This window comes from Tachysurus fulvidraco, chromosome 7 (assembly GCF_022655615.1).
Source record: "Tachysurus fulvidraco isolate hzauxx_2018 chromosome 7, HZAU_PFXX_2.0, whole genome shotgun sequence".
Classification (NCBI taxonomy): Eukaryota; Metazoa; Chordata; class Actinopteri; order Siluriformes; family Bagridae; genus Tachysurus; species Tachysurus fulvidraco.
In genome coordinates this window covers 17,841,934-17,859,554 of record NC_062524.1, presented here as the reverse complement: position 1 = coordinate 17,859,554, position 17,621 = coordinate 17,841,934, and the positions used below count along the sequence as shown (strand labels likewise).

At 38.5% G+C, this 17,621-nt stretch overlaps 1 protein-coding gene across 1 annotated transcript in view; it reads left to right on the top strand.

The window, feature by feature from the left end:
• Positions 1-17,621, top strand: part of ndst3 (N-deacetylase/N-sulfotransferase (heparan glucosaminyl) 3) — a 67,458-nt gene that overhangs the window by 20,162 nt on the left and 29,675 nt on the right. Inside the window, exon 6 of the mRNA XM_047816165.1 lies at positions 7,174-7,359. Within this exon, the coding sequence (XP_047672121.1) occupies positions 7,174-7,359 (186 nt within the window). The remainder of the gene's footprint in view (positions 1-7,173; positions 7,360-17,621) is intronic.

Genomic DNA, 17,621 nt, shown 5'->3' with positions numbered 1-17,621 from the left:
TCAAGGATTTTTAAAGGATATATTCCTTAAGGAAATATTTTTATTTTTTAATTTTTTTATAAGAAAAGAAAAAAGCTAACAAAACCAGCAAATCAAACTGTCTTTAATTAACATGTCACACAGCAGAGAAACATTTGGAAATGCTCTGTCTTTTATGAATAAGCTTATTAAGCGGGTAGCCTTCCAAACAATTCTTCTGCATCTCTTTAGGGAGCTGCATCCTGCTTCATTTTTGCATTGGGTTGTAATTACATTTGCAGAAGGGAACTTGATGGATTTTGTGCTTTCAAAACAATGTAGAATGTCGATCAAGGCACTTATTAAAAAGAAAAGACTGTGAGGTATCAACGGAAAATTATATATATATATATATATATATATATATATATATATATATATATATATATATATATATATATAAGAATGTGTACAGAACGTGTGACTCTCGGGTCTACATTTAGATTTCAGAGGGAAAATAGAGGGTGTGTATTTTCCAAAATTTAACCAAACTATTAGCCTAATTTCATTTAAAGCACCATGCCCCAAAGCACGCTTCTCCTGAGGATGAATGAAAGAACACTTTCTAAAAGTTTTCCGTGTTTGTTTGTTTCATTAACATTTACTGCATTTGTACTTCAGCCTACTCTTGGAAGGGATTCCCCATCTTCATACACATGAGGTCATACGTTTACGTCCCTCTGGCTCTAGAATTTGCAAAATGGTAATAATTGACAAGAAATAAGAGACACTATATCCGTATCAGTTAGTATGTTAATAGTAACTGAATTTGCACAAGTTAACTTCAAAACTTTACATCCCCTCAATTCTTAACCCAGCATTTTGTTTGCTGGATGATCAGAGACTGACTTTATGTTTTGGGATTGTTTTAATGAGTTTCTTGTTTGTCCTGAGCAGCAAAACTGCCCAAAGTTCTTCAGAGAAATCCTCAGCTCCTGCACAATCTTTGCTTATTTGACCTGTTTCTATGATTTCGAGATCAACTCAAATTTGTACACACTATTACACAAGGTGCAAACACTGATGGTCAAGAAGGTGACATGATACATTAAGAGTTAGGGGGGAGGGGTGTAAAGTTTTCAACAGGATGATTGGTGCACATTGTTCAAATTTTACAACCCCTACCTCTAGTAGAACTAAATAAAAAAAAATCCTTTAAATTAACATTTTGCAGTTTCAGCAAGTGGGATGTAAACTTAGGACCTCAACGGGCACTTGTCTTTAACAACCTTTGGAACCTTGACTACTTGCTTGTGGCATCAACATAAAGTAGCTAGATTTGTTTGAAGATTCTGACAATTTCATTCAGCATAGACAGATTGTCTGGAGCCGCCAGAAGGATGAAGGCAGTCTCGCTCCTTTTGCAGTCAAGTCCGCTCAATAGTCCACCTTAAAGAAACAGACTCGAAAGTCAGCAAGTCCTCCTTTTCTTTTTGAAGGGCCTTTTGAACAGGAAAGATACAAGTCCAAGCAAAAAAATGATAATATTTGGCAAAGGTACAATAGAAAAAAGAAGTTCATTATTTCGTTCACTTTATCCTAATCAAGGTCTTGGTGGGTCTGGAGTCTATCCTGGGAGCACTGCATGAGGAATACATCTTGAATAAGACTCCAGACCATGCCAGTATATACCATGCACACACTCGTAATTAGGATATTTAGATGCACCTACTGGCATGTCATTGAGAGGTGAAAGGAAACCTGAGAACCTGGAAGCATGCTTAAGGTTATACGGAGAACATCAGAATCAGAATCAGATTTATTGGCCAAGTGTGTTGACACACACAACATGTAGCTTGTTGCTCATCAGTGCAGCCAAGCATTTAAACAGAGTGAAGCCTTGAAGAGAGAGAATACAAAGAAAAGATCTCTGATGAAAGAAATATCTATGATGGTCAAATTCCTTATCAAGGGAAAGATCTGATGGCCAGACATCTTTTCATGTAGAACATTTACCTTTCTGGTATTTAGCAGAGACCTTTCTTCAGTGACTTACAATGTCTGAGCAATTGTCTTAAGGGCCTTGCTCAATGGGCCAGCACTGGCAGCTTGGTGGACCTGAGATTTGAGCTCATGACCTTCCGATCAGTAGTCTAACGTCTTAACTACTAGGCTAACACATCCCCCATAGAACAGTGGGATTCTCCTTTGGTGGCTAAAAGATAATCAACATAAACCGATGAGCCAAAACAGCCTTTAAGGCATGGAGTCAAGACCTCTGAAGGTTTGAAATGGTTTCTGGCACCCAGACTTTACCAGCAGATTCTTTATGTCCTATACCTTGTGAGGCAGGGCCTCCGTGGATTAAACTAGTTTATCCAGCACATCCCACAGACACTCAATCAGATTGAAATCTGGGGAATTTGGAGGCTGAGTCAACACCTCAGACTCTTGGTCATGTTCCTCAAACAATGATTCCTAAACAATCTTTACATTGCGACAGGCAGCACTATCCTGTCGAAAGAGGACACTGCCATTAGGGAACACGGTCACCATGAAGAGATTTAATTCAATTCAATTCAAGTTTATTTGTGTATTTATTTATTGATTTATTTATTTGTTTGTTTGTTTGTTTGTTTGCTCAGGTGCACAGCCCTAGTAGTTTTTAGAGCCTGTCTATAGCTGTACATACTGTCCTAAAAACCGCTAATTTAGTTTTTTTGGAGGTTACGGGTTTCTCTCTTGAGGGTGTGAGTATGACTATTATACAATGGTGCAGGTGTTTTGTCTCTAACTTTCTTTAATCGGATTGGGGCAACAGTGTCTAATGTGCTAGTGAGTATAGCGTCTATGCTGTTAGTCATTACATCTAGGTCGTTTGTGTTTAAGGGTACAGTAAGAAGTCCAGACAGATCAGACAGGTTATTTGTGAATCTGTCTTTTGTGGTCGGAATAATAGTTCTAACGAGTCGATAACGTGGTGAGACACAGTTAGTCTGTTCTACAGGTAGTGTGTACAAATAAGATGTCATCACTTTGAAGTATGATATCTATATCAGTGACATCTATTCTGTGTGATATTATTAAATCTAGCATATGATTGACGATGAATCGCTCTAGTGATGTTTTGTTTAAGCCCAAATGAGTTTAGTAAGTATAGAAATGTGAGTCCTAAAGCATTGTTTGTATCATCAACGTGAATGTTAAAAATCTCCTACGATTAATGCTTTATCATTAAACATCATATGTTTACTTGGTATACAATGATGAGTAGACGCACTTCTATTTACTTTTATGGTATTTGGCAGACTAACTTATCCAGAGTGACTTACGTTTCTCATTTGAGCAATTGAGCGTTAATGGCCTTGCTCAAGGGCCCAGCAGAGACAGCAGAGACAGCTGAGTTACCACTTCCCTGGTACTTGTAAAAATAACATACAGATGAATGCCAGGACTTCAGGTTTCCCAGCAGAACGTTCCCGGGTTCCTTTCCAGGTATCTCGGTAACAACATAATAAATGTTTTAATGCTATTTCTGAACGGTGTATATAGTATGACTTGAATTGGAGGAATAACCTCAGGAACATGTTCAGCAGCCATTAGAAGCAGCACAGTTTCTTGATTTCAACTCAAAAGGGTTCCTCAAGGATGGTTAATACGAGATTTTCTGAAGGAAAACACTGTTGTATTAAAAAAAAAGAAAAGGAAGAAAGAAAACAGCTTTACCCAGAGGGATAAAACCGAAGAAATGTTTGCAGAGCCAGATTTCTTTCTTAGACTGTACCAAGCCTGGTAATTAAAGGGGGGGTCTGAACTAGGAGTCCCCCAGGAGAGGATTTGGCCACTGTTTGTTTTGTTTTAGCAAATGATAGCGCCAATCTGGTCCAGATGGGCCATTTTATTATCCGTTATACCTACAGGGTCTATTTACCAATATTTTCTGATCAATATTGAGATCAGTGTAAACCCTCCAACCTCCTCTGGGTGCCAGTTTTTATTTTTTCCTTTCTTTTTTGGAATAACGGATATATAAAGCCTTGTTAAGTGTCTGTCGCAAGAGTCCGTCCTCAAGGGCCTGAGAAAACATTTTGGCAGATACAGAGGGGAAAAAAAACATTAGCGAATATCTTATAGGTTTCACTCAGAAAGCCGCCTGGGCTTGGGATTTTGTTGTCTTTAAAGCTTTTATTGTTTTTCTTCATTCCTTGGGGCGATGCCTGCATTTAGGAGAGAGAAATAGAGGAGAGACTACATGTTTTTCATATTAAGAGATCTTGCATTTGTCTGGCTAAAGATTTGCTTAAACCTGCCGCTAATATCTTTAAATGAGGTGAAACGCACATCGGATTTTAGGGTGTTTTTCTTTTCCAGAGAGCAGTAATTTCTTTGTTTTTGTTTTTCTGATTAATGGAACATTTTTTAAATATTCACTGAGGTAATTTTCTCATATGTGTTAGATTAAAGAAACCATACGAAACAGGGGACTCTTTATCTAATTGATGAATTTGCTTCTTTCATTTCGAGTGAAATATTTTTAGATTCCTAAAGTGAGACTCATTCCCAGAGTGGAGCATTATTAGATTAAAAAAATCATATTTTACTCAGATCGCTCCCAAAACCGAAGGTCATAATGAGCCGAGAGCCAAAATTCATCAAAACCGGTGTCGTAAACCTTTACGCTAGTTTCTTAATTCGTTTAATAATACAGAACGGTATTGTGTTCTTCAAACCGCATCAGTTACAACCATATCATGTGATCCTGCATCCATTAAGAGTACAGAGCGTGAACCCTGCACGTCTTTTGAACCAGAGTCACCTGACCCTGAGATTTGATAGGAGACCCGATCACTTATTATACGTCGTGGTGATACTGTTTCTATTTTCTCCACACGCAAAACGTTCAAATGGACCAGGGTTCAAAGTTCAGTCTCGTTCCTTTAGTTGATGTCTGATTCAGAGGCTGTTTCTTGTGGCTTTTTTACATAAAGGTTAAGAGATCAGGAGCGAACTAGCACGTCTTACTCTCACACACTCAACCACACACACACACACACACACACACACACACACACACATACACAAAATCACTCCCACTTTTATTACATGTGGTCCAGTCGCAGTTGGTAAACCATGAAATGACTCATGCATGCTCGGTCCTGAACCTTACATTCACTGTTTTACTTACACACACACACACACACACACACACACACACACACACACACACACACACACACACACACACACACACACATACTGTTTCTGGATCTTGGCTCAGAGGACACATTTCATTTCCTGTGTGATTAAACACCAATATGTCCACTGGGTTCAAACTTAATCATTGCCAGTATTATTTCTAATGTGTGTATGTGTGTGTTTGTGTTTGTGTGTACTCACCCCTATTAAACACCTGCTGTGCTCCCCCTCTGTCTGGCGTAATGCATTTTTTCATTATGTCCTCCTTGTGTGTGTGTGTGTGTGTGTGTGTGTGTGTGTGTGTGTGTGTGTGTGTGTGTGTGTGTGTGTGTGTGTGTCCACATCTTCTCCTTAACCTAACATCTAAAGTTCTACTGGAGTGAATATACCTTACACTTTGTTCGCTGAAATCTCCCTGAATAACAGATCCTTCCCTCACACTAATGTTTTATAATGTATGACATCCACACTGAGTGTTATCGGCATGCCAGGACCTTCGTATTGAAGAGAGAGACAACATAAAGCACACAGCGTGTCTCTGTAGCTATAAGAAAGGACATAAAATCTGTAGAATTGATAGGTATGAGACACGAAGGAGACAGATCCATATCTCATACATACACCGTCTGCTTTTATTTCCGTAATATCGTCTTCGCTGTAGCTCTGCACCAGGGTTATACGCCGGAGCTGATTTATTTTGTTTAGAGCCAACAAAACCAAGTGACACAGTAACATGATTTTTGGGTATATTCTCGTCTACATCAGGAATAGTTGAGACATTACGTTGGACCAGGGACTGATGCTGATGCTGAACTTGTTCTATATGTAGTATTGTGAACGTGGAGGTAGACGGTATGGCACTATTAGTCCATTCATTCGTTAACCATTTTTACCAGTATGTGGTACCGATGTGTCAGTATGTTTTACCAACGTGCTGTTCTAACGTGATCAAACTTCAGTTGGATCCAAATCAGACTCTTTTTTTAGGCATCTCTGTTTTTGGATTGGGTTTCTTCAGGAACTGGCAACATCCTGAATTATTTCTAAATTAAATTCTGAGCCAAACCTACAATAGACTTCATTTATGCTGCTCTGTCAGCGGAGAGCACGGTGGCTTAGTGGTTAGCACGTTCGCCTCACACCTCCAGGGTTGGGGGTTCGATTCCCGCTTCCGCCTTGTGTGTGTGGAGTTTGCATGTTCTCCCCGTGCCTCGGGGGTTTCCTCCGGGTACTCCGGTTTCCTCCCCCGGTCCAAAGACATGCATGGTAGGTTGATTGGCATCTCTGGAAAATTGTCTGTAGTGTGTGAGTGAATGAGAGTGTGTGTGCCCTGCGATGGGTTGGCACTCCGTCCAGGGTGTATCCTGTCTTGATGCTTGATGACGCCTGAGATAGGTACAGGCTCCCCGTGACCCGAGAAGTTTGGATAAGTGGTAGAAAATGAATGAATGCTCTGTCAGCTTATCCTTCATAAGCAAAAGTGATATTTTCAAGTCCCCGTGTCGCAGCTTCTTGACTCGATTGAGTGTCTCATCTAGTTTCAAATAACGATGTTTGGAAAATGGACTGAATCAAGTGCTTTTCTATAAACCCATTTTGGGTTAGGGTTTAAGACTATGAGATGTAGGTATATATGTATATATCGGTACATGTTATATGAATGCATATTGGTACTGTACCAGACACCGCTTACATAATGCATTAATACAATAAAGTGTATTTGCTGTCATCTTATCCATATATGTTTTTTTTTTTACTCTTTTGTTTTCAATTTTATATTTAAGTTACATTAGACAGCAAAATGTCAACATTTTCTGTCCCATGTATTTAAATGTTTGTTTGTGTGTTTTGCTGTGGGTTCTTTTTGATCCACCAGCCCAGGTCCCCAGATCTAAAGGACATTCTGTACTTTTGTAATTTTAATTATTTATTTATTTTTTGGAATTTGTGTAAAAGAGAACATTCAGGATTTGGACAATAGTTAGCGTTGATCTGTCTCTAACATGTGTGTTTGTGTAGGAGCATGGTATTCCTGTAGACATGGGCTATGCTGTAGCACCTCATCACTCGGGTGTGTATCCGGTGCACATGCAGCTGTATGAAGCATGGAAGAGGGCGTGGGGCATCCGAGTGACCAGTACAGAGGAATATCCTCATCTGAAACCTGCACGATACCGAAAGGGCTTCATCCACAACCACATCATGGTGAGCAATACACACCTACACACACACACACACACACACACACACACACACACACACACACACACACACATATATATATATACATATATACATATACACACACAGGAAAATTGATCCATGTAGATTCTCAACACTGTTTTGTGTGTGTGTGTGTGTGTGTGTGTGTGTGTGTGTGTGTGTGTGTGTGTGTGTTAAGACAGCTAATTTATACTTGATGCCTGTTGCTTCTTAGCACATTAAAATGTTCAAAGTAACAATAGAATTCACAATTGTGTGTGGGTGCACCAATGCGTGTTTGTGTGCGAGTGTGTGTCCTCTGGGCTATAACATTGGTACCCTCATGAAATATGCAGTGAGACTGGCTCACACACACACACACACACACACACACACACACACACACACACACACACACACACACACACACACACACAGATTTACACACTTACACATTCAAACAGCATTAATAATCCACTGATAGTCAAAGAAAGACAAAATAAATGGTCCCAGAGTGAATCTAGAAACAACACACAAAGCAAATAAATATTTTGTTCAGACATTCAGCGAGCCTCTAATAAAATAATCCCAAAGTGGATTCAGTTCAGCAAAATCTATTAGTAATACAGACACACACACACACACACACACACACACACACACACACACAGAAACACACACAGATTTACACTCTTACACATTCAAACAGTATTAAGAATCCTTGTATACTTGAATTCAAATCTAAATTAAATGTCTCAGAGTGGGTGTATATACACACACACACACACGCACACACACACACACACACACACACACACACACACACACACACACACACACACACACAGCATTTATTTTTTATTTTTTGGAAAGTGTTTGAAAACATCTGTGTTTCCAAAGGAAAATACGGTTTTCAGATCTGTCGAGACACAGCGAGGATGTAACTTCAGCGAGACTCAAATAAAATAATCCCAAAGTGGATTCAGCACATACACACACACACACACACACACACACACACACACACACACACACAAAGATTTAAACGGGACTGACTATAAATAGCTGTGTTGGTGTAATCAGTGTTTAACACACTGATTCAGCTGATAAGTTAATGAGCAAAGATGTGATGAGAAATGAAAAAAATTTCCATCTGTGTGATTTATTTTAGCTAGCTTATGAAATAATGAAATAAATAGAGATAAAGAACATATGCCATAAAGTGCTTAAAATTTGATCTTTAACCATTAAAATCCTAAAGTCCTAACTCATTTTAGATATATAGTAAAAGTTGCCACCAATTGGAACTACAGTCTAAATCAATAGTGTTCAATTTTTAACATTTAATAAATTCCCCAAAAAATATTCAAAACGAGTCAAAACGAAAGTCGATCTTCTGTGATCACTGTGCTGCTGAATGCTCTGCTCTGATTGGACAGAAGGTGTTAATTCATTTTCGATAATCAGCGTTCTGAGCATTCATTCATTCATTCCTTCTTTCATTTTCTACCGCTTATCCGAACTACCTCGGGTCACGGGTTGCCTGTGCCTATCTCAGGTGTCATCAAGGCATCAAGGCAGGATACACCCTGGACGGAGTGCCAACCCATCGCAGGGCACACACACACTCTCATTCACTCACACACTATGGACAATTTTCCAGAGATGCCAATCAACCTACCATGCATGTCTTTGGACCTGGGGAGGAAACCGGAGTACCCGGAGGAAACCCCTGAGGCACGGGGAGAACATGGAAACTCCACACACACAAGGCGGGAATCGAACCCCCAACCCTGGAGGTGTGAGGCGAACGTGCTAACCACTAAGCCACCGTGCCCCCGTTCTAATAAATTCAAATCAAACCCAAACCAGCCTCAGGATTAAACCTGTTTTATTCAGGTTAAAAGATTAGCGTGTTTGGAAGGAGACTCCAAGTTCAGGGAAAGAAAAAGTGTTCAGGACAGAGGAGTTATTGTTTTGTTTGCTAACTTTGAGAGAGATTAAAAATTAAAGAGAGAGAGAGAGAGAGAGAGAGAGAGAGAGAGAGAGAGAGAGAGAGAGAGAGCAAATGAAGATTGCACGCTGAAATATTAGGCTTCCAGCATCCATCGAAAGGATGAGCAGAGGAACGAAGACGTCGCCATGGCTTTTCAGAGACCTCAGAGATTTTGTCGCTGCTTGACAAGTTAATTATTCTGCTCGGTCGGTTCTGGTATAATTTATTATCCTATCAGACGATTTGAAATGCTCCTGTTAACATACAGGACTTATCTAGCTAGACTGAAAATAACACTCATGTCTGTTTACCCAAACAGGAAACCATGGGCTTCGGATTTGAGATTTTATAAAGGCAGAACTTTTTGGTTGTGCTTTAAAAATTTGAAGATTTCTAATTAGAAATTGCTGATTCACTGGGAAAAAAAAAAACAATCGCTAGTTAAATTAACATAATTCAAACGTCTACGTCGGTTCCACTGATTGAATTGTTTTCATACATCCAACTTTTTGTTTGTTTGAAACATCATATTTTGATGTCAAATCATTTTTTTTATTAAATCCAACTGAGTCGTTGTTGATTGTTTGTTTTAGTCCCACGTGGAATAAAGAAAAAAAAACAAGCAAAAGCTAAAACGGTAATCAGTAAAGAAGTCGAGTGTTTTTGCTTTGCTGCTGTTGCGTCTGGTTTGTAGAGTGTTTGTTTAATGGTGTAGTGTGTTTTTTTATTGTTAGCACTTAAACTGGACACTGAACTGTAAACAGTCTGTTAGCTTTTTATAACGTGAACAGATGTTCATTAGCTGTAAACCTGCGTCATCATACACCGTGTGTTATAAACCAACCGCCGTTTTTCACACAAACACACGTTAATTAATCTCAGAAAAACTAACAACGTCTGATACGTTAAATGAGTTTATACAGAAATGCCCTACTTCTATATTTGAATTTAGATTTCTATCTTTACAGTGAAATTCTTTTTATGACTTGGATTAAAATATTCAGATTCTTAGAAATGTACGAATGTTGGAGACAGAAGTAAGAAAAAGTAAAAACAGTGGGGAAAAAAAGAAACAAAATAGAATGTATAAGGACGTATATTGAAATATCATGAATAGTCGAAAGATAGAAAATAGTGAAAGCATAGAAAAAACAGATATGATAATACGTATAATATTCAGACTTAAGACTTAAATACGAATACGACATCTAAGATAAAGAAGGAGACGTTTGAGCCATGTCTCAACTTAAATCTGTTTTTTTGTGCCATATCGCCTCAAGAAAGAAGTGATGAGTCTTCCATAGTCAGACAGCAGATATATTTCAACACAACCTGTTATGGGGTTATAGGAAACTGTCTGCTTCTCGGGTCCGTATTTTCTATCCCCTCAATTCATTTTGGATTATAGGTTAGCACTCAGGATGAGACGCTTCTGCTCAGAATTAAATGATTAAATGAATAACATGGTCATTACATCATCTGAATCTGGTAGTGGGAAATTCTGTACCCTCAATAAATATTGACATAACATTTGAACGTAAGCTCAAATAATAAAGTCTGAATAAAATCTGTAAATAAGTGTTTACATGTTTTTTGCAAAGGTGTAAAGTTTTTTTTGTTTGTTTTTGTTTTTTTTGTCCCTATCTATCCATCTCTCCCTTGTCCTTTCTCTCATTTGCTAATATTATCATTCATATGTTAATATTACCACTCCATCCCACTTAGCATTCAGAAGTCAAGTCTTTCCTCTTTATGAAAATGTCAGTGTTTTTGTTTCTTGTTCATCCCCACGCCGATGATTCACCATGTTTTGTTGAGGCTCAGAGGATCGGGAGAAGCAGATGCACCCCTCTTTTATTAAATGTACCAGAGCGCTCATTTGCATGCGTCAACTTCCTTTTTATTCGCGTTTCGGAAAAGGACGAACATCACGAGGAATCGAGTGAATTCTAGTAATTTAGCTGTCGCATTGCATGCCAAAGACAATGGCACACTGACTTTGATGAGATCTTTGAAAGGAAGAAAAGTGCTGGGGAGAAAAATGAAAGACAAACACTACAACGCGACCGTCTTACTCGATTAAAAACACTTTACAAATTAAATTTCGAGTAAAAAAATAATAATTTTTTTTAATAATAATATTTTTTTTCCCCTAACATTCGGCACATTTGTCAAACGCTAAATATACATGGGACGATTCTATAAGGAATCAGTTCTATAACAGTTAAGGGACTGTCAACACTCTCACCCCTGGGCCCCTGAGCAAGGCCCTTAACACTCCACTGATCAGTTGTATAAATGAGATAAATGTAGGTTGCTCTGCATAACGGCGTCTCCCATACGCAAAAAATGTTATAGGCGAGTTATAAAGACAAAAGCTGGACATGTAGACAGTCACATATGGAAATTAGATTTTTTTTTATTTTACTTCCTTTTTTTTTTAATGATGACTTAATATATCTACAGCAAGGTTGAGTTTTGTATCAGATTCACCACCTGGTTGCACTTTTGATACCAGCCGTGTTTAGTGGAGACAGTGAAAAGGTTTTTTTAGGGGGTTTGGTAGTTTAAGTGGTTTAGGTGTTGGGTTAATAATCAGAAGGTTGTGAGTTCGAATACGAGGTCCATCAAGCTGCCACTGCTGGGCCCCTTAACCCTCAGCTGCTCAGTTGTATAAGATAAAATAAAGATTTAAGTCACTCTGGATAAGGGGGTCTGCCTCATACTGTAAATGTTTTCACTCCCATGTAGTTTACCCTATGGGACATATGCCACATATAGGCACAAGTCTAGAAAACATAATCCAGGTTCTTATCATGGGTCACATGGATTTGAAGAAAAGAGGTTTTAAGAGGAAGATGCAAAGCTAGAAATTAACCAGAAACAAAGAAAACATGAACATTGTGACAGAACTGACAGAACCGACAGTGATACAGTGTTGTGGCATAACAGGGCACAAGCAAACCTGGTGAACACCATCAGGTAACAAGACAAGGACAGGATGTAATAGAGACTGAATTCACCAGTACAGTATGCAAAAAGGGGCAAATCATGATTTTACAATACCTATAGACAGCATGTTAGCTTTATTACACTATATGGTTAAAAGTATGTGCACCCTCTATGAAAATAAGAATGAATGCATGAACCCCATCTCAGTTATCCTCTGAAACCAGAAGAATATACTAATGATGTTGAGAGTCAAGTGTTGAATGGATTAGATTTATCGTAATAATGATCCGGGCCACATCAATCATATTAGACACATATTTGTTTTTGTTTGTAACCATTATGAAGATCCTGAAAGATTTTTACAATTGATACAAAATGTGTGCTTGTACTGGTGTACCTCTGGGGCACTAGAAGTTCAGCAAACAGGATTTTGTTGCGAGCAACTGGAAGGTTCCATGCTCAAATCCCAGACCTCCCCCCCAAGAACCGCTTTTGGACCGTTTAATAAAAAATAAAGATCGATTTATTTTTTTTCCATAAAGTACAAGCAAGGGAAATGTGCCTTCGAAGGTACAACAGGAGTTTATACTGTCAAGTTGTGTTAAAATCTAAACGGACTTTCACTTCATTCATTGGAGACTGCCTTAAAAAAAATTCTCCATGTTAATTAGATGTTTTTCTTAATAAATAAGAGCTGTCTTTGTTTTGTTTATTATTAGCCTTCGGTTATGTGCCACATCCACCAGTCTAAGTTGTTACCATAGAAACAATAAGGTATTAAACTAAATATGTGATTGATTTTTTTTTAGCCATTAATATGAGAGCCGCACTTATAGACAATGAAGTGAAAGCTTCTGACCAATCAGAGTCGAGAATTCGAGAGCACTACAATATATTTTTGTTCTTAATCCCAGTCCAATTGAGAACAGCAAACAGTGATGTGGCACTTTTCTCTGGGGCACATGGCACGGAACTGTGATAGGAACCATTTTTCATCTCTTTTGCAAGATGAAGAGAGATGGAGAGGGAGTGAGAAAGAGGAGGGAGAAGGGAGGGTTGGTGGAACAGGTAAACTCAAGGCTGTAAATTTGCCCGTATGACAGTGGGTTGCTGGATTTACTGTGGTGGCACCGGAATTGAATTTTGGTAGGTGGCGCAGATTAAAATATTAAATCAAGGCCATCTGTCCAATCTGATCCACGTCTTTTTGCAACTGTTCATAATTCTGGCTGTGTCACTGTAGAACAGGGGGTGTGTGTGCTGGTCTTTTTTTTCTGTGCACGTATGTGTGTGTGTGTGTGTGTGTGTGTGTGTGTGTGTGTGTGTGTGTGTGTGTGTGTGTGTGTGTGTGTGTGTGTGAGAGAGAGAGAGAGAGAGAGAGAGAGAGAGAGAGAGAGAGAGAGAGAGAGAGAGAGACAGAATGTCTAAAGACGTCTCAAAGGTAAAACCAATTCACTGAATTATGAGTTACATTTTGTTTTATTATTGCTGACTAAACCTGTTTCAGTAACTCGTTTTTATCTTCTACATTTACCCTGATGCTTCTCTAATACACTGACTCTAGTCTGGCTCTTCACTGACTCTACTTTACCTTTACACTGACTCTACTGCTATATTGTATTATCTTCTGACTACTCTGACTTTATACTAACTGTACACTAACTCTACTCTGACTATACACTAACTCTACACTAACTGTACACTAACTCTACTCTGACTATACACTAACTCTACACTAACTGTACACTAACTCTACTCTGACTATACACTAACTCTACACTAACTGTACACTAACTCTACTCTGACTATACACTAACTCTACACTAACTGTACACTAACTCTACTCTGACTATACACTAACTCTACACTAACTGTTCACTAACTCTACTCTGACTTTATACTAACTGTACACTATCTCTATTCTGACTCTATCTCATCTGTACACTAACTGTTCACTAACTCTACTCTGACTTTACACTAACTGTACACTAACTCTACTCTGATTCTTTCTCATCTGTACACTAACTCTACTCTGGATCTACACTGTCTACTCTGACTCTATACTATGTCTACTCCGACTCTACACTATGTCTACTCTGTCTCTACACTAACTCTATTCTGACTCTACACTAACTGTTCACTAAGTCTTTTATGACTCTATCCCATTTGTACACTATGTCTACTCCAACTCTACACTATCTCTACTCTGACTCTATACTATGTCTACTCAGACTCTACACTAACTCTACTCTGACTCTATACTATGTCTACTCTGACTATACTATATCAACTCTGACCCTACACTATGTCTTCTCCGACTCTACACTAACTCTACTCCGACTCTATACTAACTGTTCACTAACTCTACTCTGACTCTATCCCATCTGTACACTAACTCTACTCTGCATCTACACTGTCGACTCTCACTTTACACTAACTCTACTCTGACTCTACTCTGAATATACACTATCAGCACACTCACTGTACTCTGACTCTACACTATGTCTACTCTGACTCTACACTATGTCTATTCTGACTCTACACTCTGTCTACTCCAACTCTGCACTATGTCTACTCTGACTCTACACTAACTCTACTCTGACTCTACACTAACTGTTCACTAACTCTACTCTGACTCTATCCCATCTGTACACTAACTCTACTCTGCATCTACACTGTCGACTCTCACTTTACACTAACTCTACTCTGACTCTACTCTGAATATACACTATCAGCACACTCACTGTACTCTGACTCTACACTATGTCTACTCTGACTCTACACTATGTCTATTCTGACTCTACACTCTGTCTACTCCAACTCTGCACTATGTCTACTCTGACTCTACACTAACTCTACTCTGACTCTACACTAACTGTTCACTAACTCTTCTCTGACTCTATCCCATCTGTACACTAACTCTACTCTGAATCTACATGTATACTGTCTACTCTGACTCTACACTAACTGTACACTGACTCTACTCTAAATATACACTAACAACACACTCACTGTACTCTGACCAGTGTTGTATAAAGTACTAAAAAGCAATACTCGAGTAAAAGTACCAAAGTATCGTACTAGAAAAAGACTTTGGTAGAAGTGAAAGTCATTTCTCAATATTTCTCAAGTAAAAGTCTTAAAGTATCTGATATTTACTGTACTTAAGTATCAAAAGTAATTTTCTGATATTTAATGTACTTAAGTATTTGAAGTAAAAGTAAAAAGTAAAATTTCAGTGATTTTCGGTAGGCATAAGAGCAGGGGCGGTTCTAGGGTTTCATCTTTAGGGGTTTTAGCCCTCAGTGAGATTTTAAAACAAGAAGAGTTTTATGTTATATATTATATGACTACATAGTAAGCCAAAAGTTATGGTATTGTTTAAAATGGCAAAAGTGGACACCAAAATTTTATGCATGATGTAATGATGCCAGTCTTGAATCAAATCAGTTCATGTATGTGTGCATTCTCTACAAACAGTGTGTCCAATGAATGCAGTCATTAATAAACAAATATTCACAAGCCAAGACCAAATCAATAAATGTTATTTTTATTTAGTATTGATATTGCATTAATATTTTGTTTGTGCTATAAACTCTGGTAATAAGAATAGTGACATTTCACTGCTTTTGGTTTCTTTTGGTTGCCGCCGTTATAGATAAATGCCTCCAGCTCTGATGCGCGTGCTCGCTGCGCATGCCTGTGCTTCTCCGTAGAGCGTGCGGAGCGTAATGCAATCTAGGAGCAGTGATTCGCCAGAACCTCCCATATTGCAGTCGCACACATTTCTTATGATTTTATTTTGTAGTAACGAGTAACGAAGATCCTTATTGGAAATATAATGGAGTAAAAGTATACATTTTATCTAGGAAATGTAGTGGAGTAAAAGTGAAAGTTGACATAAATTTAAACAGTGAAGTAAAGTACAGATATGTCAAATTTCTACTTAAGTACTGTAACGAAGTATTTTTACTCTGTTACATTACAACACTGACTCTGACTCAACACTATGTCTACTCCGACTCTACACTAACTCTACTCTCACTCTATACTGTCTACTCTGACTCTACACTGTCTACTCTGACTCTACACTAACTCTACTCTGACTCTACACTGTCTACTCTGACTCTACACTAACTCTACTCTGACTCTACACTAACTCTACTCTGACTCTACACTGTCTACTCTGACTCTACACTAACTCTACTCTGACTCTACACTAACTCTACTCTGACTCTACACTGTCTACTCTGACTCTACACTAACTCTACTCTGACTCTATCCTAACTGTACACTCTACACTGATTCTACATTAACAGCATGTAAAATTAACCTGAAAAAACTTTTTTGTTTGTCTAAAACTACAGTTTTGTCATAAACTAAATCCAACTTTAATTTGACTTGTTTGGTGAAATTTTTTTTCATTAGAAAGTTCTAATGATGGAATTTGCGGTGTTGGTTGGTTCGGGTTAAAAGGTAGAGCTGCTTAAGTCATTTACAGGAAGCTGCCTGCTTGTGTAATATATGCAGGTAATCACCGTACACACACACACACACACACACACACACACACACACACACACACACACACACACACAGGTTAAAGCAACTCACCAATACACTGCAGCTGTCTGAGATGAAATATTCACTTTGTCGAACAAGTGGAACACACACACACACACACACACACACACACACACACACGCACACACACACACACACACACACAGAGCAATCTAGGCCTTAGAATGAACAGCACAGTTACTGTGTTATCTTTCCCACTTCACTCTCTCTCTCCTCCTTTATCTCTCTCTCTCTCTCTCTCTCTCTCTCTCTCTCTCTCTCTCTCTCTCTCTCTCTCTCTTTCTCTCTTCCACTGCAGAACATTTAAAAGGAACCTGTCAGCATTTGCCTTTTCCCCCACCCGCCGAATTGTTTTTCGATTTTTTTTTTTTTGCTCAACGAGGCACTTTCAGCTCCGATTCTTCACACAGCACAGTAAAATGAGGAAAATATAGTTAGACTGATTTAATTAGGTACACACAACTCCTGGGGTGTGCTGTTGGAGGATCGCAATCAGTGATAGTAAAAATAGTGGTGTAATGTGGTGCAGCCTTACAGGAAATGGAATTACTGTAGCCCCACCTTGATCATATTTCACTGCCTTTATTCTTCTGATGTCATGGATTGTAATCTTTTATTCATGATAAAATGACACAGTTTCTTCTTATCAGTTAATTCAGTTCACATCAGTTTTATTTGAATGTCACTTTTAACAGTGAACATTGTCTCAAAAGCAACTTGAAATGTAAGAATT